The sequence below is a fragment of the Mchenga conophoros genome, linkage group LG15, assembly GCF_057382185.1.
Source record: "Mchenga conophoros isolate Kocher_MC1m ecotype Shallow Benthic linkage group LG15, M_conophoros_male_GT1.1, whole genome shotgun sequence".
NCBI lineage: Eukaryota > Metazoa > Chordata > Actinopteri > Cichliformes > Cichlidae > Mchenga > Mchenga conophoros.
Window position 1 is genome coordinate 632,837 of NC_140540.1, and position 27,005 is coordinate 659,841.

At 44.3% G+C, this 27,005-nt stretch overlaps 1 protein-coding gene across 7 annotated transcripts in view; it reads right to left on the reverse strand.

Moving 5' to 3' along the window:
• Positions 1-908: 908 nt before the first annotated feature.
• disp1 (dispatched homolog 1 (Drosophila)) overlaps positions 909-27,005 on the reverse strand; it is a 118,501-nt gene continuing 92,404 nt past the window's right edge. For all 7 annotated transcript variants that reach the window (XM_085246323.1, XM_085246327.1, XM_085246322.1 and 4 more), the window contains 8 exons: positions 12,786-12,815; positions 12,323-12,446; positions 10,720-10,847; positions 6,782-6,876; positions 6,460-6,557; positions 4,780-6,369; positions 3,259-3,522; positions 909-3,173 (listed from right to left, as the gene is read on the reverse strand). In XM_085246323.1, coding sequence (XP_085102449.1) covers positions 1,380-3,173; positions 3,259-3,522; positions 4,780-6,369; positions 6,460-6,557; positions 6,782-6,876; positions 10,720-10,847; positions 12,323-12,446; positions 12,786-12,815 — 4,123 coding nt within the window. In that variant the 3' untranslated portion in view covers positions 909-1,379. The remainder of the gene's footprint in view (positions 3,174-3,258; positions 3,523-4,779; positions 6,370-6,459; positions 6,558-6,781; positions 6,877-10,719; positions 10,848-12,322; positions 12,447-12,785; positions 12,816-27,005) is intronic.

Below are 27,005 nucleotides of genomic sequence, written 5' to 3' on the forward strand. Positions count from 1 at the left end.
CTTCAGCTTACTCGCCACGATTCATTTATTCTTTGGTAATACAAAAGCTACTGGTTGGCTAATGCGTGTTCTATATTAGATGAGTGAAACCACTGCTGATGGCAGCAGGGCTCCTTTTTGGTGTTTGTGTGCCAAAGTGATCTCTCCTGTAATTACAAGCCCTGAGGTGTAGCCCACCGCCGCCTTCTTCTTCATCGGGTTCAATGATGTCATGTAATGAATTTTCCCAAGATGAAAGATTTCTTTAAAAAAATGAAATAAAAATAAATAAATCTATATTTTTTACCAGTGCATGTTATTCTGAATCTTAGAAAAGCTGTAAGTGGACCCGTGTGAGAAAGCACACACCTACAAGCAATAAAATCAGATGGTTATTCTTGTGTAAATCACGTGTACATGTGCAGTTTAAATCCTGTGACCTCGAGCCGTGTAACAGAGCGCACCGAAGGCGCCAGCAGTCGAGACGATGAAACAGGTGCACACGTCACGACTCCTGATTGTGTGTCTGTCTGTCTCTGTGTGTTAATGTGTCTGTGTGCGTGCGTCTGTCTGTGTGTGTGTCTGTTAATGTGTGTCTCTGTCTGTGTGTGTGTCTGTTAATGTGTGTCTCTGTCTGTGTGTGTCTCTGTCTGTGTGTGTTAATGTGTGTCTCTGTCTGTGTGTGCATCCGTGTGTCTGTTAATGTGTCTGTCTGTGTGTGTTAATGTGTGTCTCTGTGTCTGTCTGTGTGTGCGTCTCTGTGTGTGTGTCCGTGTGTGTCTGTTAATGTGTGTCTCTGTCTGTGTGTGTTAATGTGTCTCTGTCTGTGTGTCTGTGTCTGTTAATGTGTGTCTGTGTCTGTGTGTGTCTGTGTGTTAATGTGTGTGTGTCTGTTAATGTCTGTAAATACACACAACAGCAGGACAATGTTTTTGTTTCTTAAAAACGACACTTTAATCACACAGTACAGCTTTTATCTGAGGCATGTGGCAACAAGAGTACACTGGGAAGTTAACACGGACTCCAGCACATACAAAGAAGTGATAGACATAAAGCAACAGAGGCGGCGCGATTTCATGTCGGTGCGACTGGCTGCTACGTATTTAACACACGACTTAAAAACATTTGTTGGCGACGCCGGTTTGAAAAGTAAAAAAAACGACCATTCGCGTCCCACAGTGATGACGCAGCTTCATCAGTAGTGTTTGTTTCACTGTTAAAAAAACAACAATCACATCTGAAACGCTGGTGAGTACAAAATGAAAACTGTAAACTGAATACATGTAGTGAGTCCGTGCTTCATGAAACACACCGAGGCACTTGGTCAACACATCCCACACCTTGTACGATTGCACAACATTTCTTGGACTTTTGGTTTGTGATACTTACTTCACTTATTGTCAGCATGAGCTTTCAGAAGAGGGATTAGTGGTGCTTATTGCAATAGGAGGCACGCTGGCTTCGCTTTTTGGCACGTCTGACGCTGAATTGCATTTCACTTTCAACGTCCTGTTAAAACAGTTGAGTTTCTTTGGAGAGGCAGAGGCCGCCCGCTCTCTTTTTGAGTTCCGCTTGCATGTCTTAACGATCTCTTCCCGTGTGACGGGAATACTGTCAGGTTTGTCCTGGTTGCCAGGGACTTCACAAACATCCATGTGCATTGCTGTTTCAGTTCTTGTGGTGGGTGTGTGGTTATCACCACGATAACGGCTGGTGTCCGTTGCACATTCATGGCAGCTTTTGTGTAAGGAGCCTGCAGAGGGGGAGGGGCTTTGAGGCTGTGCTGTGGTGCTGATATTTTGGCTACTGTCAGGTAATGACATTTCATGCCTATGAACTACGACTTCTCCAGCAGTCTCAGAATCAGAGCCAGGTCCTGGTCCTGGATCCGGGCCAGCGTCCTGCTTTGGGCTTGTGAATCTCTGGTCTCCTACTGAGGCCGCCTGCAGGGCCGCAGTATGAACACAGTGCTTCCTGAAGTGACAGGTGTGGGGAGCTCCTTGCCTGGGGGTCACCAATCTCCCCTGTGAGCAGTGGTGGAAATGAGTGAGTGGACAGTGGAAGTAGTGCATACAGCACTCCAACTGTGTGTAGACTGGGTCCAGGTTTGTTGGTAAAAGGGTCGCGTTTTGTTTGCTGAGGGGGCTTCCTGAGAGGGGGAAGAGCTGAGAGGTTGGAGGGCAGGAGCGAGAATCCGGCGCACAGGAATGTGGGTTCCACTGCTGAAGCAGATGAGGATCCCCACATGTGCAGTTGGTGTTTTGCGAGTACTGGCACCTGCACGGTGTGCTCAGCGTGGCTATGTGCCCATTCTCAGATCCTCTTTCACCGGCTTCTGTGTTCGAGTAATGAATGTTTGAAAAAGGAGCAGCGTGGTGGTGAGGAGGAATTCTGTTATAAAGCTGAGTGCTGGAATCATGCCCTTCGTGCACTTTATCCTCAGTTTTTTGACTGGATGCTAAAGGCTCCAGCTCATAATGTTCCACCTCACCGCCCTTGCAGTCCAGCTGGTATTTCGCCAGACCAGAACTCTTCCCCTGGGGCGAGGGGCTGCTGGATGTGGTTTCGGTGAAGGACTGACACTGCAGTTTTTTGGGCAGCGGTATCTGGCCACAGGTGCCCTGGGGCCCCAGGCAGCGGCACATGCACTGAAAAAAGAAGGTGGCAAAGGCCCAGCTGATGCACATGATCAGCATCATGAACATGCCCAGCTGCGTGTAGGCCAGGACAGTTGACGGCATCATCATTGCGCCGGCAACAAAGGTGGTTAGTGCTGCCATTGCAATAGCAGAACCCATCCGACTGAGGGAAAATATCACCTTTCCCTCACGGTCCGGCTCTGGGGCAAGTCGGTAGGCCACGCCGTAGTGGACAGCAAAGTCCACGGACAGTCCGACCGCCACTGAAATGGTCACAGACTCCAAGACATTGAGCTCCCAGCCCAGAAGCACCAGAGAGCCCACTGTGACAAATATGGTCCCTGCAATGGACAGGATGGCATACAGGCTGATGATGAAATTCCAGGTGGTCAGGAGCATGACGCTGAAAGCAACAGCCACTGACAGCGCCATAGCAATCAGAGTCCCATCTGACAGGCTGTCCTGGAGGTCATAAAACTCCAGGTTGCTCACAAACCAGCCATAGCTGAGGCCTGCTGGGGCATAGCGAAGCTCCTCCTCGATCCAAGCATCCACCTAAAACAGAAAGACATTGCTAACATTATAAAATATCTTGTTTCACCAGTGGAGATGTGTCCAGGTGATGCTGGGCTGCGCATACCTCACGGTAGAACTGGTACATCTTCTCATAGGCCAATGTGAAGAGGAAGGTGCTCTGGAACTCTAAAACAATGGCTCTGATGGTGTCGTTGATGTCAAATCGAGGTCCAGGGGTCTTGCTGTCAAGGTGGTAGTTAGTACTTCGATCCAGCTCCATGATGGCTCTTTTGATACACAACTCAAAGACATCCTGTTTGTATGGGAAGATGGACTGACTGCAGCAAGGGTAGACAGAGGCCTCGTCGCAGTCCTGGTTCTCCATCCACTGTTAAAAACAGAAGAGGTAAACCAGAATCGGTCGGGTTGCTTTCTGAAACTTTATGGCTTAATTCATTTATGGCCAATGTCTAAAAGGACTGCAACTGAAAAATGAAAAACTTCCATCCACACGGATGTCTTGAAATAGCCTGTGTAACGAATTCTAAGAGAAGGACTGAAGAATGTGACCTGTATGCTCACTCCTCACCAGCACTCTTCTCTGTGCTCATCATAAACAGTGCTAACAGTTCTCTGTGAAGGTTCTCAGTCATCCAGGTCATCGTAGTCTAAGGAGCTTGGAAAGAAAAACGTCTGGACTTGTTTAAGTTGTTTGAAGACGTTTTGCTTCTCATCCGAGAAGCTTCTTCAGTTCTAAGGGTGAAATGGTGGAGAGTCCCAGATTTAAACCCAGTGGAAGTATCTCCCCAAAGAGGGACAAAGGGACCCCCTGATGATCCTCTACGTTTTGTCCTTTTGTCCCTCTTTGGGGGGGATACTCCCACTAGGTTTAAATCTGGGACTTAAACAAGTCCAGATGCTTTTCTTTCCAAGCTCCTTTTCAAAGTGATCGCTAGCGATACAGCTTTGTTAGCATAGCATAAACACAGTGAAGCTGGAGGATGAACGCTAACTTTTTTCCACTTGATAAAAGTTAACATGAGGGTTCCCGATGGTTAGAGACAAATACAGTCGCATGGCAGGATGCTGTAAACAGACCAAACTTCAGTCAGGAGAACAACTGAGATAATCCATCCACAATATGAGGTTAGTCATTCATATACTGCTGCATGGGCTGTAGTTACACCGTAAGGTTTAAAAACTGAGCTTTGAAATGAACAGTGGTAATAAAAACCGAGCGAGGCCAACAGTGATCACTGACTGTTTTTAGGGGCTCGTTCAGGATACAAAGCATTAAAGCATGTTAAAAACACAACAGCCTTAATAAACGCAGAGTAGTTTGGACCTGGAAGCAGCGTTCACGCGTCATCACTTAAAGACCAGATAACAAGTCATTTTTCTATATAGCAGATAAGCTAATGCTAGCCGACTGTAAGAAAGTTTAATCTGATGAAGTCAATCAGTTCAAGTGAGAATTTAACAAACGGCAGGAGAACACCAACATCAGAAATGTGTTCAACTCTTAGAGTAATCGTTTTGGTTTTGGAGATCAATTGTGGTTTAATAACTTTATTTTTTTATTGATAAAAAGGTTCTTGAGGTTTGAGTTTGCTCCCTATATCACTATTACACATGCAGTACTGACCTGTTTGAACGTCTCGATGAAGCAGCTGGTGAAGTCCTGCTCTTCGGACTGAAAGACGAAGCTCTGGTTTCTCATTTTCTGGCAGAAGTTGAGGATCCAGACCTGAGATGCTGGACTGGCAATGTTGAAACTGCTATCCAGCATCAGCTTTCCTTTGTTTTTGGGGTTCAGGGGATCACCATTATCCACAGGGGTCACCCCCCAGATGATGGTAATGGGCATGTGGAGGTCCTCGCCATGATGGACTCTCTCAAACATGAAAAGCTTTTTGTACTCTGCATCATAGCGCTCAAATGGGTGAGAAGATCTGAAGACCTGAAACTCTGCCAGCTCCAAGGAGGGGAGCTTCATCTTTGGGTTTACACAAACCACATAGGCCCCACCCACGGTCATGGCAAGAAACCAGAAGAGCCAGAGGTAGCGGAGCTTGATGACGATACAGGGCAGCACCTTCTCAAAGAATATCCTCGACACCTCCGAAAATGTGAAGAGGCATTTGTTGGCCTTTTGGCAAAGACCGGCCCAGAACATCTGCGTGCAACAACCTGTCTGCTGGTGCTGAGGCTTAGTGCAGAGGAACATGTTCGGCAGGTAGCGTTCATGTAGCACCACCACGGCGGGCAGCCATGTCACCATTAAAATATAGTTGACCAATATGGCAGTGCCAGCGTAGACTCCAAAGCAGCGAATGGCAGTGATGTTGCTGACATAGTTGGCATAAAAAGCAGCAGCAGTGGTGAAGCTGGTGACAAACATAGAGAGGGCCGCGTGTTGAAGGGTCACGCCGACCGTCTCTGCCAGCTCAGCGTGAGGCTTATCGAACTTAGTGTAGTTCCACACGTCACAAAGCACAAAGGCGTCATCTGCACCGATACCTACCAGGATGATGAGGGCTGTGAGGTTCATGAAGGGGAAGAACTCAAAGTCGAAAACCATTCGGTAGAGAAAGTATGACACAATCAGCGAGCTGATGATGGCTATTATTGTCATGAGTGTGATGAAAACTGACCGCGTGTACACACACATGACCAGCAGGACTATCACTATGGCTATGGCAGGATACACCGTGTCTGTGAGGAGGTAGTCCTGAAAGAGGTCGTGTTTAATGCCAAACTCGATCCCTGTGACCGTGGTGATGCCGTCGGAGGCGTTCCAGTTCTCGAAATTGTCCAGGTAAATGTTCATCATAGACTCGCCTTTCTCCGTGGGGGAAAAGAGCATGCTGTACTTGAGCACAGGCGGAGGATACTCCAGGCTCTTGGGACTCAGGAAGTCTTTGTCTACCAGAAAGTGAAAGATTTGGTAGATGGCGTTGTATTTTGTACACTTGCGGGGCACACTGGCACACTTTAGCTGGTCTTTCCGCCGCAGGGTCATGTCCCAGCAGTCGGGTCCCAGAGTGCCGTTATGATAGTATTTGGCACACGAGCGCAGGATCTTGAGTGTGTGCGATACGTCTCGTTCTGTAATCTTCTGGCAGGATGACCTGTTGTTGAGGACAGCGATGTAGTTACCTAGCGTCCAGCTGGGGCAGCAGGAGTCAGCATTGGTGCGCTGACAAAGATTCCAGTAGTCCCGGTGGGAACGCACCTAAGGACGGAAAGAATGAATAAATAAGCGAAAACAAGCAGAAGTGTAACAGAAAAACATATTCACACGACTTGAATGATGCCAGCATACTCTTGCGTTGTCCAGATTGCACATGGATTTGATGGCCTGAATACTCCACAGGTTCTTCCCTTCAGCTGACGAGAACACCACTCTAGAATAACTGTCACCTGCAGAAAGGATGGCATAGCCAAGTAGGAGAGCAAGTTTCCCCATTTTATACAAGACAAAAAATTATTTGACCATCTGGCAAAGATCCTGTTCACGTCCATCAGCCACAGTAAAAAGCACAACTATCCTGCTCATCCTTATATAAAGCCATAAATCTGTCTGGGAGCTGTGTGGAATGTGGACTAGTATAATTCTTCCTGTTCTCCATTGTCCTGAATCTTACCTGGCACATCACAGAAGAACTCTTTACTGAAGTCCCACTCAGCTTGCCGTTTGTCTCTGTCAAAGTGGTCTTTGGGCCGCCTGGGCTCTTGGTGACTGGAAAACAGTAGAAGGAGAATAAGCAAACATCTGAAGCACTGAACTAAGGTGCTGAACAGGATGTGAATTTTACACAAAATACCTTGATTTCACTGGGAAGTGCTAGACCATTCTGTGTAATCTATAAAGCTTTGCGTGATTCATAGCTCATAGTATTATAAAATCATCAGCCCTTGGTTAAGTTTCCTTCCCCACCCCTTTGAACCAGATATGTGATTGGCTACTCTTCACAAACAGAAGCTTTGCACAGCGGGAGGGCAGCGTTTCTGCACTTTCAGCCAGAGTTGGGCATGAAATCACCTTTGGCATCAGAAAGAATCAAGAGTAGGAAAAAACAGACCCCCCCCCAAAACAAACTATCTGACTGTGTTTAGACCAGTCCGAGTTGTATGATCATCCACCACTGTAACAGTATACACTCAGTGGCCACCTTATTTGACACACCTTTGTGACTGGAAATTTGTATTAACAAGCAATCAATCACATGGCTGCAGCTCAGTGCATTAAGGCTTGTAGACTTGGAGAAGATGGTGATCATGGGATGAAACCAGATTTTGCAGAAGGCCATATGCAAATGATTTCATTTTGTTTCTTGAAAGAAACACTTCAAATTTAGCAAAATGCCTAAAAAACAAAAACAAACAAACAAAACAAATGATTCATTCAAGAAATTTCAGTTTCAGATCACAATAACAACATCTAAAGTATCCTGTCCTTCTTATGTTATCCTGAAACACACATTGACATTTGGTTTGAGGCTGCTGTTGTTGTAAAACTAACTGTATTTCATAGAGTTAATTCCTAACATTCCTATTATTGTTTTACATTGTTTTGTTTTTTTTAAATGGCATTTTTATATTGTTAAGTTTCCTCGGCACACTTTGGGCCACTTAGTGAGCAACAGCCAGAAGAAATATAGTATTTCTGAAGCTAAACGTGGCCCCAACCTGATACTAGCTAAATGTAACTAACAAAATGACCAGTGAGTCTATAATAACATAGCTAGCTAACATTACAGTTGAACTATTGGAAATACCATTTCTGTTAAGTTCTGTCAGAGCAGATAGCTCCTTCTGAACAATGAGAGCAAAAATGTGTCATTTGGTACTTAAATGTGTTCAATGACTGACAGAAAATGAGGAAAAGCTCTAAAAATATTTGTAGCACAAATGTGCTGCAAATATAATAATCAGTCAGTACCAAGTTGAAAACGATCCAGAAAGAATTCTTATTCATGACTTCATGAATCAAACAGATGCTGCTGTGTCAGAAAAGGCAGCAGTCATCGCAGCTCCCTACAAGAAATCAGATAAATGACTTTCTGCAGTACAGCGAGGTACTGCTGTCATTATTCTAATAATCATAATGGTAACTCTGACTGAGCAGGGCACCCGGGGGGAGACGTGCAGATCAGTTTTTTAAATGAGCCACATTTTTAGGAGGAAAAGAGGAAGGCAGGGTAATCAGGCGGCTGTCAGAGAGAGAGAGTGACAGACGGAGGGGATGAGCCAGGGGAGCTCGCTGACAGAAGCAGGAGCCACTTTCTGATAAGCACACAATTACATGAAGACAGACACGCGGCGCAAGACAGACAAAGGCGTCTACAGAGGGAGACGGAGAGAACAGACTTTATCTAATCAGCAGAACAGAGCTGTTTTAGAGGCTCTAATCTTAGCTACATGTTTCTACACAGCATCTGCTCATAAAAAATTTAAAATTAAATCTGAATCAAAGACGGTCTACTGATTTTTAATCACGCTAAAGTGACATGCCTGTGAATATGGTGATATGCATCAAATAAGCAAAACTGAGCAACAGTAAAATTTAAGAAAGCAGATATCTGCAGTCTGATGTGTGCACGAAGACCTGAAAGAGAGAGACATGCAAAGACTTGTTCTTGATTAGTGAGCAGACTCTGGCTGACGGGAGGCAGAGGCTGACCTCGTGGATGGACAAACCTCGACTATTCCCTCTCTTCTTTCAGGAGGAGATTCAGACAGGTCTGTCAGCAGTATCCTTCAACTCTACCTCTGACCCCCACGCCTTTAACTCTCGCTCCCCTGTGACCTCTCTTCTTGGCTGATAGCGGAAGCCAACGACATGAGTGCCAAACAAAGACACTATATAATGTCTTTGTTCAACCAGTAACAGTTTAATAATGTTCTCTACACTGTCACTTCAGTTTTACAGGCTCAAAAGTAATTAAACGTTTAATAATGTCTAAGAAAATTATGTAAATTTATTTGATTTAAAGATTTTTATTTTGGACCACTTGCTTTAAATGTTTCATATTTATAGTGTCCACCAGGTGGCACTAATTTTTACCACTAAAAGCAACATTTTACACTTTTTACCTTTTCCTGCAAGTTTGCCTAGTTACTCACACAATAAGTGGGTCTCACTATTGATGATTGATATTGGACAATGGTGTGTGTGTGTGTGTGTGTGTGTGTGTGTGTGTGTGTGTGTGTGTGCGTGTGTTTGTTTTTTCTGGGATTTGATACCCTGTCTATAAATATAGAGCTGTGTATAAAAATCTTTCTACATCGTAATTCTTGTTCCCGTTCAGCATGCTGTCCTGCAGTGGTATATGATGTTAAAAGAAAGAAAGCGCGTGTGTGTTTGTGTGTCTGTGTCTGTGTGTGCGTTTGTGTGTGTGTTTCACTTTCAAGTCTTCTCTCTTAGAAAGCCACACTCTGTGTTTAAACTAAGGCCGTGATAATAAACACTGATAGCTTTTCAGTGCTTCAAAGACACTGAAAACAAAATAGGGCTCTTTGGTTGTGGCTCAGGTAGTTTATGGTGGAGCAGTTACTTTGAAGAGGGCAACACTTTACAGCACACAGGAGGCTCTGGGAATGATCTTTTAGGGGGAACGAGAAACAGAGCAGTCTCCAACTCTGACCCATCTGAAGATGAGAGTGGAGGGGAGATGGATGAAGAAGCAGCAGGATAGACTTTTCCATTTCCATATTCTGGTCTCCCACAAAGACCAGAATATGGTCTGCAATGCTCTGCTATGTTCCAGCAGCCAGAGGTCTGATCCCTTGATCTACACGCTATGGAGGAAATCCTGCAGCTAATTGTGGCCGTGGCAAACGTGACAAAGAGACCCTCAATGGCAAAATGTGGACACAGAAAACTCAGATGTGCAGGGCAGTGCTGCTGCAGTTTACCTGGAGGTGACGTGGACAGAATCCTGCACTGCTGAGGCAAAAAGAAGTAAAAGGTCTGACTGGAAAACTATAACTAATGTCTGAGGAGGAAGCCAGAAAAGCTCGTATGATGCAGCAGGGACCTGCTGTCAAAGTTTACTGAGGTAGGCTGCTGCTCGTCCATGCAGGGCTCGAAAAGTCAAAACCATAATCTTAAAGTGAACACTGAAGTCGATGGGACACAACGATGTGACAATGAGAGTACTAAAGACTCAATGAGAAGACTCGCAGGTGCATTAAACTTGTAGGTGTTCGAAGGAGATTTTACACAGACAAGTGAACAAAAAAACTGTTGTGTGTATTTCAGAGTTTGCTGCCCATGTAATCAATCGACAGACTGCACATTTTAGCGTGGACTAAGGGTTACGACAAATATTTAACATGTGAATGTGAGATTTGTCCTCCTGCAGCGACACTTGTGCAACAAATCTTTGTTTTCTTCTGCTAAAGCAAACATCTGCAGATGAACCCACCGATGAGAGGTTTAATGTCAATCGCCTTTCAGACGGCTTGATGAGCAGACAGAGAAACTCTACAGCCTTTGGGGAAAAAAAAGCTGCTAAACCGGCTCTCGCATGTTCCTGCACGGAGCTTCAGAAAGCATCTCAGATGAGTGTAAACTCACATTTTGGCCTGCTCATCTGCATATTTGAATGGATAATTGGCCAGTGTGGCTTTATAGCCCGTGTTCTTCACCATATTGTTCCATGTGACTAGTCGCTGGCCAATGGCTGTTCCCCGTGGCTCGAAGCCCTTGTAGGAAAAAAAGATACCAGAAATAAAACAGCAGAAATTGACATGATTATGCTTGTAGAAATGTATTGTATTAAGGCAAACTGATCATTTTATTATCACACAGTTCTCATCACGCTCAGCCAATACAGGACGTTTAAGCCCGACACACATTTTTAGCGATTTAAAAATCAAATATATTCACTGATATTCCCCCAAAATCAAACCCTCAACTATTTAATCAAAATATGTATGGAAATTTAGAAATTATTAGAAATAACATGAATAACAGTCAAATTCATGTTTGCTTTCTTGGTACTCCTGTTATGTTTGAGTTTAGTTTGCTTTGGCAAACTAAACTCAAACATAACAGGACAACATAGAACCGATCAGCCTGCATGAGTGCGTCTCTATGTACAACATGAGTACCGCATTTTTCAGACCATAAGGCGCACAGGATTATAAGGCGCATTAAGCGAAACAAAACAGTCAGATAAGTCAAACTTTCCTCAACTCATTCTTCTTGCTTCCTCCACTTCTGTACCATTGATTCATTAATGTTGAATTCTCTATCAGCTGCTCTATTCCCATGTTGTTGCAGTATATGAATCACTAACCTCGTATTGTGGATGGATTATCTCAGTTGTTCTCCTGACTGAAGTTTACAGCATCCTGCCATGCGATTGCATTTGTCTCTAACCATCAGGAACCCTCACGTTAACTTTTATCGAGTGGAAAAAAAAGTTGGCGTTCATCCTCCAGCTTCACTGTGTTTATGCTAAAATAGCTGTGTTGCTAGAGGTCACGTAGCACATCATTATATACCAGCTAGTCCAACTTCAGTAACCCTACAAACGTCACTGCTGTTTAGTTTCCTGTCTTCAGTTATGTTGGAAGTGGTGGCAGAGCTGTATGTTTGAATGCTTCAGAAATCTCTCAGTCAGAACATGCAATATCGTGTTTAGGTGGAAACTAGCGAGCTAACTTCCTGCTAACTTCTAACTCTGTTAAATGTAATAAATCCTGTTTTCATGGATGCCTGGATGTTAAACTTAATTGTTACACCTGGTAAAGCAGCAACGCTGATCATTTTATTAAAGATGAAAGAATTTAGACAGTTTTTAACTCTCGGTGATGCCGCAGTGATCGTTTGACTTTGGGACCTGAAGCGGACGGAGTTTAGGACCCAGATTACTCCGCAAGGCTCCTGACTACGGCATCCGTAATGCTCCAACAATCCATCAAGCGGTGCGGCTTCGTAGCTTACCAAAGTTATACTGAAGCATTTATGACAGATTTTTGAGCGCCGTGCACCACATAAAATTGGTTTGAGGTCAATAAGCACAACCAGAATTCATACATAAGGGGCACTGTCAATTGCTGAGAAAATTAAAGGATTTTAAGTGTGCCTTATAGTGCGGAAAATACAGTACTACACACTGAAAAGAGGACGGCTACCGTCATCTACAAAGGCGACCAATGAGTAGTGTACTCACGAGCAGTGGGTCAGAGAAATCCGGCAGGTCAGGCACAAGTATGCCCACCAGGGCACAGATCACAATAAGCACCGTGCACACACCCAGCACCACCACTGGCCAATCAGCTATTAGCTCAGCATAGCTGTGAAAAAGACACATAAAAGTTGATGACAAGACGTCCTTTGACAGTTGATTTCAAACAGCATGTGCCTCTGATTACATACAGAGTAGGAGAAACAAGAAAAAGCACTTACTGAGGGAACAAACGGAGAAAACGAAAACATGTCTTGTCTTTAAGAGTTAGATTTTACTGTAGGTTAATGGATAAATGAGGACATCCAAGTTGCTAGTTACTGCAGGATAAGTGAATCAATAAGTCGTGACTCACTACTGAGGAATGATGGCTCCAGTAGAGCTCTGATGGATGGATGACAGAAATAAAGAAAGGAGGAGAAGTTTGAGCGTTTCTGGCAGGTCTTACCTTCTGGGAAATCGAAAAGGCATCGAAGGGCTGAAAACCAAAGAGAGGGAGATAAATCAGGTTTATATTTTGAAGTCAAAGCAACAACCAATCAAAAACATATTGGAGGAGACTTGAGAAAGAGTGGACATCTTTTCTCCATCATGTGCTGCTTATCTTTTTCCAGCAGGAGCGCGCAGCGTGGATATTGGACCGCTGAAGACATTAAAGCTGACATGGCTGTCAAAACCACTTTGTGCTGAACGTCTCATAATTCTCTGCTCCTTTTTCAAACTTTGTTCTGATTTGACAGACAAGCTTACAGGGATTTTCTTTCTAATATACACGAGCCACACGCCGAAATCTAACGACTCGAGCGAGGTACCAGCATCTAAACTGCAGGCCGACGCCGACCTGAGACTTGTGCTGGGCTCAAAATGATCCTGAATTTCTGGCTGATACTGACACAAACGGATGTCAGCGTGAAGCTAAATAAAGCCTCAAATGTTCCTGATAACTGCTAAACAGCATTTTTTAAATTTCATTGAAGCCAAGTGAAGCCTAGTGTGCCATGTGCTCGATAAATCAGCACTCCAACACACACCAGGCCCTCGCCGATAATCCGGAAGTCTCGGATTACAACTTGCACTTCCACACAAAGACATGTTATCACATTGTGAAATCAGGCTTCCTGTTGGTGGCTGACCCAAACACGCCCACAGACACATACTTCAGCTGCTCGGGATCTATCTGGAATTCTCGTCAGCTCCTTTTGGGAGCAGTGGGGGGAGCGTCCGGTATGCCAGAGAAGCAACAAACGCGCTGGGTGGAAGGGAAGAGGAAGTGGCAGAATCAGATACGACCACCTGATCACAGTGGGGCTACAGGAGATTAATGATCAAGGCTAAAGGGGTTCACGGGAGACAGACACATGTCTGTGTGGAGAAAACACACGGAACAGCCAGAGTTGGAGATTTTAGCTTCCCAAAAAACCTAAACTGAAGCTTCGCAGTTAAAAAAGATGCAGGGTTGGGTTTGGGTTTTTTTTGGGATGAACATACACAGCTGAGTGAATAAAAACGGGCAAACAGAACAAAGTCTGAACACTCAATAAATAAATGAATCACATGACATAAACAAGTAAACTGATACAGGTAAACGTCACGTTATCAGAGCTGGTTTCAGCTGATATTTACCATGGCTGACACTTGCAGATGTCGATATTCAATAAGAAGAAGAAACCGATATTACCCAAAGACACTAGGGGTGCAACAATACTCGTATCGATATTGAACCGTTCGATACAGTGCTTTCGGTTCGGTACGCATATGTATCGAACAATACAAAATTTTTAATTTATTTGATCAACTTTCCTTCTGACGATGCTGTCTGTGTTGAGCGCTCAGTGAATCTGCGCTCGACTACTCCGCCTAGGCTGCACTGTCGAGCGCAGATCCACTGAGCCCAGCGCAAGCTAGCGAGACAGAAGCTAAGCTCGTTGCAACATGGCAAATTGAACCTCCCCCACCCTCATTCAGATCTGGCGTTTGGAACTATTTTGGTTTTCATGTGACGTATGACCCTGAAGGTAAGCGCGTCATGGACTAAAGTAAAACAGTATGTTGGATGTGCCACGCAATGCTCAATTACATGGTGGGAGCTAGTGTGTTAGCGCAGTTAGCTCGTTAACGTGTTGGCCGTCCAGCCCCATGCACGGGGAGATCCGCGGTAGCTCGTTAACGGAGATTTGCCGTGTTGTGGCGTTAAGGTCATTTCAGATTAACGCTGACAGCACTAGTGGGAACACAACGAATATGACTGCACATTTACTCCGACACCATCCTAGTGCAAAGACAAGTGGAAGCAGACAAAACAACAAGCACCATGCTACAAACTTTACCCGAGTCATTTAGACAGCCGTTAGCACAGGATTCTCCTTATGGGGACCTGATATGTTTAATATGCTGCTGAGAATATAGCCCAGAAGAAGCTATAGTAGAGCTTTTATTTTGGAAAGAGACATTTCTCTGTAATAAACTCTTTTCCAAAGATGAGAGATTTCTCCATCAAATGGTTATTTTTTTATTACTTTATTGTTTCAGCAACATTCAATTTAAAAACTGTACTTTTGAGTTAAAATATATATTTAGAATTTTAATAAATGACAAATTAAAAAAGCATGAACATTTTTTTGTATCGAAAAAATATCGAACTGTGACACCAAAGTATCGAACCGAACCGTGAATTTTGTGTATCGTTGCACCCCTAAAAGACATGAAAATCAGTCGTTTTAAAAGAGCTGTTTATTGCACACTGATGCCAAATGAAGGCACATTCAGGCACAAGTTAAAATGATGACAAGTCGAGAGGAGATCAGGACCGTGACTACATCAATGAGCAGAGTCCTTATTGGAGGCCAGAGGGACTGGATTACCCATTCTGCCAGAAAAGTCTCTGGAAAGATCAATGCACGGCTTTAACCTGAAGCTTAAAGGATTGTAAATACATTTTTAGTGCATCATAGATTCACATCTTTACTGGAAGTTAAGTGGCCCTACTTTACTTCTCTAATGGTACAAAGAAACAGGAAGTGAGTTCTGAGGTAACCTTCTTGTGCAGCTAATCAAGTTGACAACACTCTGATTTTAGCGACATGGCCCCATGATCCAAGCAGGGTGTCTGTCCCCCCATCAAAGTCAGATAAGTCATAATGGGAACCACAAATGAACTCGCGGGACAGGTGAGGAATTTTACTCCACAGGGTTGTAAGGAGGTTGTAAATCCCCTTTAAAGCCCCACTGGGCCTTTTTATATGGCAGCCAAATGTCAAGTGGCACAAGCTGAGAGCACAGTTTGCCAACACAGGTATGCACAGACACAAACAGGCCATCACTCACGCTCGTCTGGGGAAAGAAATGTTACAATGCAGTGTTGTGCTCCAATGCTCCGGGCTCCCTGCAAACAGCACCACACAGAGCCCACGGCATCGAGCCGGCCTCTACACTCCTCAAATCCCAAACGGATCGAGCATGGATGAGTTGGAAGAGGTCCAATCCAGCAAGGCCTCACCGGATCTACTGCCTGTGTCACAATAGTGTTAACCAGGAAAAGTCCACTCACAGATGGACCTGAGTGTTTTCATAGCATTAAGCCATTTGAAGCAATGGCTTTAAATTAGCTCCTTTTAATTGATCAAATTAAAATGTGTTTTCCTCCCTTTGCTCTTCGCTCTCGTATATTAGAGACTTTTTCCCCTTCAGCTTTCAAAGTGACCTCTAACCCGGTTTAAACCAGCAGTACCTAATGAAAGACACGTTTCCCCAGCCCTTCTTTGAACACGCAGCCGAGGGAAAACTCTGTATTGCTAATGTAATTCATTTCACTGGGCGCCGTCTCTTGGCTTTCCATGTATGGACTTGAACTGGAGACCCCAGGACACAGATATGGCCCAAGATGGAGGAGTCGAGCTATCGGAAACACTTGGAGCAGATTCATAAAAGCGCTGTCAGGCTGTCTGTTTGTCTACTTAATGGACTATTTTGAATTTTGGCCTGCAACGCTCCAATCTGAATTCATTTCAGCCAATTGGAAAGCTGCACAGCATACTTGGATGCTTTTAAAGAAGACAAGAGATGATGGATTCTTGATCTATGCAGTTCACAGCAATAATTTATGCCATTGTTATAAAACTGAAACTGGCAAGCTGGGGTCAACATGATCTCAAGAACTGCAATCTGTAAAATGAACAAAAACCACCTAAATCCTTGACCTGCCACATCAGGCTTCCTCCACGACTCTCTGGTCCCTCCTGACCATGCCGCCTTCCCTTTCTTCCTTTGCTTGCTGCCTGCTCTCTTATTTTCCTTTTCCCTCTCCTCCGCCCGTGTAACCTTTCACTGTTATTCTATTTACCAGAGGGAGAGTGTTTCTGGATCACTGGGCTAATTAATAAGGTAAACACAGACGGCCCGCCGCTCACTCAGCACGGCGCTGACAGAGAAGCAGCTGGGGACCGAGGGACGGCTTTCTACACACCACGGCTCTGGCTCATCCCAGACGGAAGCAGACAATCGCGCGAGGAGGAGCATGGCGAAATCTTTTGGGGTTCGTCCAAAACGGAGATCTTGGAGCGCACTGTAACAGATGTGAGGCGATTGCTGGTTTTAAGCTCTAAGGGCCACGTTGTGCACTGCTGTTGTTGACATTTGTGCTCAAACTCGCTGCACTTCACAACTGGACAGGAACTAGCAAAATAATAAGTAAAGGGGTTAAGAGTTCAGAGGCAGAGGACGGAGTTAACTGTCAACAGACGGGTAGCTAAATATTTCACAAACATGGCCTTTAAGTTGGCGCAGGAACAATTAGTGTCAGCCATCAGGCTGCTGGGCCCGCCCTGCCCTGATTAGTGCCTCGCTGGAACGCTGCACTCAATTAGAGGCTCGATCTAGCCGTGAAATAGGCCCCGGCTACCAGTGCTCCTACTCAAATGACATCATGAGACTAGCTGGGCAGAAAAATACCACACTGTGCCCGATAACTCAGCCTAAAGAAGAATACTGTGTCAAGCCTTGGATTACATTAACACAACTGTAAACAGATACGAGGCTCAGAGGGCGTAAGGAATGGAAACTTTGTGACAGATAAATAATTGTAATGAGTGGAAATCAGTGCTTTAAGTCAGCCTGTATTTATATGCAAACACTAAAGTTCAGCTTTTAGAAAGCTCGGAAATGAGCGCGTGTGGAAATTAGCCCAGCAGTGTTGCAGTAAACAGATAATAAAATCCAAGACTGTAAACACTTGTAAAGCCATTACTCACATACATCAGAGAAATACCAAACAAGAGCAGCCAACTGTGTGCTATAAAGTGGACACATTGCTTTTACGTCTGCAAAGACAGACCGATAAGAAAGCAAGGAGAAAAAAAGGCATCAGTTAGCATCAGTGGTAACAAAGTGATTCATTGGGCATCATGTTTCTAACAGGCCTCCAATAAACACAGAAACAGGCCTGGGCTGTTTAAACTAAGTTTAGACTGAGGTCAGTCGGGGACACCTCGTCTCATCATCGCATGGTGGAAACGCAACCAGGCATGATGGGAGGAAAAAGTGCAGCAACCACAGGACAAGTGCCGTTATGGACTCACTTGGATGTAACAATAATAATAATAATAATAATGTATACTTTATTGATCCCCGTGGGGAAATTGCTCTCTGCATCTAACCCATTCACTGAGTGAAGCAGTAATAAGAGTGTCAGTAAAAAAAATAAATAAATAAAAAAAATAAAAAAAAGATGGAAGAAACATCCTTCAACCATGTCGAAGGGTTTTATCCACCAGAGGGCGCTCTATGATACCTGTGGCCCGTTGGCAGCACACGTCTGGAAGCATTGCTGTGGATTTGGCACATCCACAACAGCCAGCTGAGCATAACAGAGTTAGACAAAGCATCAACGAGTAGGTAAATATGTAAACAAATGTTTTGGAAAATCTGTTTATGATTTGAGTCACTGAAACAATAACAGAGCAAAAAAGATGTATGAGCCAATGAGGGTGGGCGATACAGCCTAAAGACCACACTGCGATATTCCAAGAAATTTGAAATAATATTTGTGATGATACAGTTGAAAATATAACAATTTATTGATGCGTTTGGTTTGCAGGCAGCAGGATTTTGCGGCACATTTTCCATTCTTCATTTTCCAGGCAATCATTTCAACACTGACACATCAGACTGTAATTCACTCTTTCCCCAACGCAGTGTGTATTCCTGCACGGAATAAAATAGTCCCAGTAAGAGGTTTTGCGTATAAGCCAACTAATAATCACACTGGGAATTTGAGCAAAAATTATTTAGTCAAGTAAATAAATGAAAAAAAAAAGCATTTTAATCCTAACTGATTGATCCTTTTGTGTCAGGGAACCGTTCAAATGTTCTTGACATAAAGTTGTTTTAGCACAGAGGCTCTGAATATTTATCCAGAGAAAAACCTGATGTGACACATAACAGGTGGCGTGGCTAACACGCTGAAATCGCTTGATGGAACCAGTTTGCACTGTCATTTTAAAAAGCCAAATATGCAGTATTCACTCGGTATTCAAAATATGAACAGACTGGGCGCTGCTGTAGTTCACCTGGTTGAGCAGGTGAGCTTTTTACCAACAGCTACTGCAGGTGCCTGGGCTGCAGCAGCATAACGGTGTTAGCGGTGAGTAGATGCCAGTGGTCATGGTGGAGTAGTTAGTGCCAGACATTTCTGAAAGCTGCACTTTAAAAACACCTACATAACTTTTCATGGTTTTTTTCAGTGGTTTCTGGTCGTGTGGGTAATGGGTTTAACTGTTGCCCTCTTACTGATTCTGATCCTGAGGACTTGAAGCAGACGTCCGTGTTCACATCTGCATGTGTGGATGCAGGATGACTGCTTCCACTGGTGAGCGTGGCCTTTTCTGGCTGCACCTGCCATTCCCTTGAATTCCTGGAGGTGAAATACTGGCGCACAAAAATTCCAAGCATACATGTGGGATTTAAGCACCGTGGCTGTAGTTAAGCTGTCAGTCAGTGCGACGTCTTTACTGTGGCTGCTCCTCGCCTCATTCTTATCACTTTAACCTCACACCCGGAGATGCACGTAGGCCTGTCTGTTGCACAGAGCTTCATATCCTACATGATTACCGTCATTCGTATTCTTTCTAATAAAAAGCAGAACCTGTCAATAGCTGGAGGGCAGTGCCAGGAGGAATCTGACAGTTTGAATCCACAAGTCCTTCCCAACCTGCCAACTTTACACCGCTCAGTTGTCTGCAGCTGAGAGGGTCTGTGTGGTCAGTGAGACCAGCAGGCTTTCCTATTAGTCCTCCAGAGGTGGAACCAATGCTTCCCACCAGCAACTCCTGATCCTCCAGCTTCTTACCACAGGCATCTGTTGAGTATGGCTTCCTGAATGAGTAGGCTGTGGGGGGGTGCAAACATGAGGAATGAAAATTATAATGAATCTTTATCAAAACACTTTGTCGCTGTGCAGCTAGATGAACTACAGATCTAGTCCTTTCAAAGAAAATCCTGAAGCCTCTCATTCACAGTGAGGAGAAGCTTTTTAAGGCAAACACGAGTCATTAATCTGCTGTCGTTTAATAGAAAGGCTGGTACAAACCAAGAACCTTAACAGGAAAGAGAGGACAGGCAAAGGCAATACAGTTCAGCATCTTATTTTACTATGGCTGCTGATGTAAAGACTCAAATCTGACTGCAGCATCGATACCTGGCAGCACGGCTAGTTTACTACACTGGTTTTCCAAGTAATTAAAGACACATTACAAGGGACAGATTATGGTTTTCCTTATTTTATGTGCACACTTTTTAAGATGCAAACATTTAAAATGATGAGATAAATGTAAAAGTAATCAAAGAATGGCTCATGCTCTACATTTGGATCCATCAGCTGCAGCCAGTAAGAACAAAACAAACTGAAAACAAAGTGAAGTGAGGAGGAGGAGGAGGAGGAGGGGGACCACGGCTCAGAGGAAGACGATTCAGAATGATGCAGACCTGGAGGTTGGAGAAACAGGCCCACCTTAATGACCCATGTGAATCACTCTGACATTGAATCTTACCTATGCCGATTCCTCCACTGCCCCTGAGATGTGATCTTATGCTGCCTCAGACACCGCCTGGAGCTTTGCTTTGACCTTCTTTGATCTCATTCATTAACAGACAAGGTAGTGAAAGAAAAAAGGGCGATGTCGAGATTTTTTTTTTTGTGGAGGTTCATTTTTCACTCTACACTGCTCTCCCTCTTCCATCATTACCTCACCGCACCATCAGTCTAGTTTCCCCTGTGCTTTTGTCGCCATCCTTTTGTGTCCCGGGCCGTCTGAGGACGCGGTAGCTCCAGGGTCGCCATTTGTTTGAGTGCCTCCTCTCAAGCATTCCTGTCTCCATCAATCACTCTTCTCGCTTCATCATTTCCTAACCGTTGTCTGGTAGGGTTTTTTTTTTTTTTTTTTGGGGGGGGGGGGGGGGGGGGTTGCTCTTCTGGAGCTTTGCTGCGATATCTCGTGTTGCTGGGAAGTGCAACGTGGCAAACAAGTGCTCTAGTTGTGTTCATTAGCTCTGTTTTACATTGGTCAAAGATGACACATGGAAGCGTAATAAGTCAAATTCTGTTCCTTGAGCTCCTTCACACAGAGACACTGTGCTTTTGCGAGTGTGCATTCACATTAGGAGAGTGTTGCGACGCGGGGAGGGAGTCTGGAAAATTCCAAGCAAAAGTTCAAAAATGCAGGAGAGGAAACATGAGCAAGAAACGGGCTGTTCATCTCCACATGGGTGTTGCCTGTTTCAAACACACTTTATTATGAAGGAAAAACAAGAGTAAATCAACACATCTGGTATGTATATTTGCACACGGTATACTCTCCTTTTGGTGTAAATGTAAAATGGCCTGCATTTGTATAGCGCTTTACTTAGCCCCTATGGACCCCAAAGTGCTTTACACTACATTCAGACACACACACACACACACTAGCCACAGCTGCCCTGGGGCGCACTGGCAGAGGCGAGGGGTATACATGTATAATGTATACCGAGGTATAAATGTATACATAGATATTTGTGTGGGTGTGAGAGCGACAACAACATCAGGAAGAAGGAACACGAGAAGCTTAAGAAATATCAAGAGCTGAGAGAGGATATGGTGAAGGTAACAGTGGTTGCCGTGGTAACAGCAACACCAGAGCTTATGACCCCCGAGCTGGAGACAGGCTCTGGAATGACATCCTAGATGTCTGTCCTGCTCCCAGAGCCTGAAGACAAAAACCTAAATACAAGGTTTTGAATGATAATGGATTTGCTTTTTCTAATGTCACACGTGCGTCTGTCCGGTATATGATGTCCAATTTGTCTTTGATTTTGATTTTATTGATTAGCATTCAAATATCTCAATGAATACAGAACAAAGATCTACCACAAAGCAAGAAAGCAGGAGACAAGGCTAATCAAAAGGTATTGGCTGAAGCCTTTGCTTATTATGCCAACTCTTCATTTGTCAGTCTTTGTTCGTTCAAATCTTCAAAGCAGTCCCATATTTAATCAAACCTGTATCTTCCCATTTCTCAAATCGACTATCAGTTTTATTTGGGATGAATTCAGGGTTGTAGGATCTCCACCTTATCAGTCTTTCCCTGGTTTGGTTTTCTCCAAGATGTTTGTAGCGGTCCAGTCCAGGGCTTGGATCATGAAGCTGTGTGGTTCTGACGCTTATATTCACCTACTGTAGGTGAATATGAGCTGATATTTGGCATTCCAGCTCCTTCCATTGTGCTGTGCAGGCCCAGTTACATATAGGTCTACCAAGGTTTTGATTTGTGCTGCCCTAAAGTAGTCTAATGTTTGGCAGGGGAAGACCTCACAATGTCACACGTCCACGTTACATGCAGTGAAATTGGACCCCTGTGTGATTAGCTACGTGAAGGTCTAAACTGTAATTCTAGCTCTAGGCCGCGTTGATATTGTTTGAAATAATATAAATTATTCATATATAATTTGTAACCTGACACATTGTCAGACATGAAGTGCTAGAAAAGATCATTCAGGCTGTTGCAAATATGTTTAATATTTCACCTGCAAATATGGCCTCTACCTTCGAGTGGGAAGGTCTGCTATGCTTTCCTTTAGGCGAGCTAAGACTGTCCATGACGTTCAGCAGTTCGTTAGAATAGGTTTGCATTTATGACCCCCTCCTGCTATTGGATGAAGAGCTAGAACCTTATGGTCCTACCATAACAGCATCTTGGTTTGTTGTGTGTGTGTGTGTGTGTGTGTGTGTGTGTGTGTGTGTGTGTGTGTGTGTGTGTGTGTGTGTGTGTGTGTGTGTGTGTGTGTTGTCGTCATTATACTAACATCTGCAGTAGGGCTGGGCCATATCATACCAGTATAATGTTGGGCATCGATAGGAAAATGAAATATGGCGATAGAATATGGGTAAAACGCGCGTGCACAGCGCCTTTGTTTTCATACGCACATGGCAGAAAAAGCATGGCGGCGACGGAGAATGAGAAGGGCGACAACAGATCGTTGAATGAAACAGATGAACCTGAACTGGTTTGTAAAAATGCTGCAGCTTCACTGGTGTGGAACTGTTTTAGCTTTCGCCCGTCAGATACACAACAAAGCACTATTTTTGGTAGCGCATGCTAGCGGGCCGTCGTTATTACCGTGTTGTTTGGAAAATACGGCGCACTTAAAATCAGACAGTGTCCCTTATAATCCCGTGTGCCTTATGTATGAACTCTGGTTGTGTTTACTGACCTCGAGACGATTTTATGTACACGGTGCTCGAAAATCTGTCAGATGTTTCAGTACGACTTTGCTAAGCTACGAAGCCGCACCGCTTGATGGATTGTCGGAGCATTACGGCTATCGTAGGCGGAGCCTCGCAGAGTGATACATGCTGTGCAAGGTAACTTTGTGTAACTTTAATGCACATAAAAAACAGCTGCTTGTTTAAGTGAAAATACATAGATGGTTTTTTTGCACTAATAAAATTGTGGAGTTGTAAAGTATTTTGTCTCGTGTCAATTATATCGTCAGTTATATCGTTATCGCAAGTTTTCAAATGTATATCGTGATAAATATTTTTGGTCATATCGGCCTGCTCTGCACTGAGGTTTACTGTGTACAGTCCTGATATGTCACACATGTATCCTGGGATAAGCTCGTAGCTCCGCTGCAGTACAGAGAGGATTAGACACACAGGATGCCCGGAAATCTCCCCCATCCATCACAGAGCTTTCAGAAACGCCCCAGGAGCCACAAAATGTACACACATGCCAAGCAATCGTCTCATTTGAAATGGGTGTATCATGTACCATGGGCTAATAACTTAATATTGAGTGAATAAAACAAAGCCAAAAACAGCCAAAATAGTTACAACTGCACGATCCAGCTTCTTAGTTCTTGCACATTAAGGTTGAGGGTAAAAGGCTTATGTGAAGACTGAATAAAAAGGCTGACACACAGTGTTCAAACACAAAAACAGGATACATTCCCACAAACGCGCCTTATTTGGTGAGGCAGCTGACAAAGCTCGGGAACAGGCACCACAAAGGCCTTACAAACACTTGTTCTTCTTGATAATGTGCTAATCCTCATCAAGCTGACACCCTGAAATACCAAGAAAATGGATCACTTTCAAACAGACCTTTGCTGGTTGAGGCTTGCAGCTGTCTGACAGAAAAACACAGGAAGAGGGAAAAATGTGGAGAGTGATAAATTGCCAATACTGCAAAGAAATAAAAGCTGGACAGAGACGTTTGTTCCACTGAAGATAACTGATTGATAAATCAGCTGATAAAGCTCCAAAATGACACCCGATGAACTGGTCTGCACTTCACGGTCATGTTTTCATGGCGTTTTCCCAGGTGTCATAGCAACCAAACCACCTGCAGTATACAAATACCACAAAATTCAAACTCGCTCCAGATTATAAAAGCTGACCTTTTCCGAGGCGGCGTCAGAGGGAGAGCGAGAGAGACAGACGCGGGAATTTTTGCAGTCCTACCAGGCACGGAGCTCAGCCAAACCTGCGGTTGCCGTAAACAACAGGAGCGGTTGAGAAAGGAGTCGGTAAAGAAGGGAGCGGCACTTGGAGCACAAGAGGAGAGAGGTGAAATATTCAGAGTGACCCTGGATGCTTGAGCTGTTTCGGCTGCTGTTGTTGGGTCATGGATGCAGAAGCAGCTTAGCTGGACCTCAGGTGCCCTGAAGCTACACGACCATTCTCCCTCATGATGACGGTTTCACTGCAGAGCGAGAACAGCACTGCACTGTAGTGTTGGCCCAAGTGTCCCAGCTTTGATTGGCAGCAATTATAACCTCAAAGATGATTGGTAGCTGCTCTGAAGGACCAGCAGAACGTGCTGCAGGTGCAGCGCTGGTGTGACTGTGCCGAGCTCAGAGAAGCTCCACCAGCTGCAGCCTCCTCCTACACGTACCTATGGAGACTTTTAGAAAACTGGAGCAGCTGGTTGGATTCTGGTCACTAAGGCTACATTCACACTGCAGGCGAAAGCTCATCCAATCCGACTTTTCTGACCCTATGCGACCCATATCCGATCATGGTGTGACAGTGTGAACGGCACAAATCCGATCGGGGTCACTTTCGTATGTGGTGCTGAATCCGATACATATCTGTAGAGCTACTACTCTGGTGTTACTTCGTCATCTATTGGCCGACTGGTTCAAAATGCTGCAGCACACATCCCCTATACTCGCCTCAGTTTTCAAATTGATTTTAAGATCTTGACACTTGTTTGTAAAACATTGCATGGAATAGCTCCTATATATATCTTTCTGATCTTTTAAATTTGTATACTCCGGCGAGATGTTTGAGGTCTGCGGACCAAATGCTTCTAGTTGTCCCCAGGTCCAGATTAAAACAGAGGAGATCGGGCTTTTGCTGCAAACTGTGGAATAAACTGCCTTTACATATCAGGACCTCTCCAACACTGGATACTTTTAAAACTCATTTAAAGACCCATTTTTACTCTTTGCCTTTTAATTCTGTATGAGTCTGTCATTATTTTATTCTTATTATTTTCTTATCTTTTATTTTACTTTTAAATTTTATCAGATTCTTTTATCGTACAGTACTTTTAAAAACAACAACTGTTGACCAAAGTGCTATATAAATACAACTGACTTCTCGACTGCTGTATCTTACAGAAAGTCCCTTAAACCTGTCAGCAGGCCTGGTCCTGACTGGGAAAGCCATTCCCAAGGACGCCGTGCTACTGCTCGATCTTAATTAAACCACACAAAGTGGCTACATAGCTAATCTTACAGCGCAGACACAAACATGCTCCTAATGCTTCTAACAGACCCAAACTGCTGCTGAGCTGTGCTTGGACCTCTCCAAAGATTTGGTTGAATCCATGCACGAACAAAAAAAAAACAAAGGCTTTTGATCGTTCTCAAAATAGAAACATTAGAAAAGAAAGCACGGGCTAATCTCACAACATGGATTCATGTTTTGTGAAGCCGTGAACAGGGGCAGAAAAATCCCCTGTTTTGAGACAGACGTAAAAAGATTCCCCGAAGCGCTGACGGTTACAACTCTGTGTGAGACGCGAGTGTGCTGTGACCTCAGAGGCTAATCTGGCAGATCAAAACGATATCTGACACCATCTTGTCTGACTGCGTGCCTCCAAATGATCAAACGTATTGGGAGAAGACTTCTACACAACTACAACTGAACTCCAGCAGTACCAGAGAAAGAGGAGACAAATGCTTAAGGTTGTTGTTAGCGTCTGGGTTCAGGACAAAACGGCACAACTGAGACAGGTATATCATTTCCTGTGTGTAATCACACTCACACACACACACACACACACACACACACACGGTCTGTAATTCAAAGATTTGGGGGGGGGGGGGCAAGAAAGAAGACATAGTGAGAGTGTTAATGGAGTGAGAGAAACAGTAACAGAAAGCACAGAGGACAGAACCACAGAGGCCAGCAGATGCATCTAAACGCCTGCAACACAATCAGTGTTTTGCTTTCCTGTGCCCACCCAGGGTCTAGTGTGTGTACCCACTGAGGCTACACAAACCTCATCTTTCAACGCCACCCACAACGTCTCTCTTTTTGTAATGAAACTTATGAGCGGGGGATGTGACTTTATTTGAGTGAGGAAAATTCCACGTTGAGAAGTAAAGAGAAGTAAAGAGAATCCCCACAGCGACCTGCAACCGTGGAAAGGGAGCCGACATGAGTAAATAATTCAGCAAAAATTCACCTCTTGCCCGCCCTGGTCTGCTGGGTTGGTAAATATAGGATTATGCAAATGAGCACACGGGGCATTGAATGGTTCCAGTTTCACATGTGGGATAGGCCTGCAGTGTAGGAGTAAAAGGGAAAGAGCCAACTCGCTAAATATGGATCAGCTGAGGAAGGAGCTGCCAACAAATGTAAAAATCCTGCTTCAAATGGAGAAGGCACACTCCCGGCACAGGGAGTCCACATGTCCATGGCGGGTTAAGGAAAAACCTGAGAACTTCCCGTCTTATCTTTGCTTGAAACATTTTGATACGACAAATCTGAAGAGTCCAGCAAACCAAAAAACACACGTAAACCAACTTTGCAACCCAAAAACGTCAAATATGAACCCTAATCTGAGCGACTGGTCGTCATCCATCGGCTGTAAAGGGGCGTACGCCAAAGAGGACAACTCAAGCACAG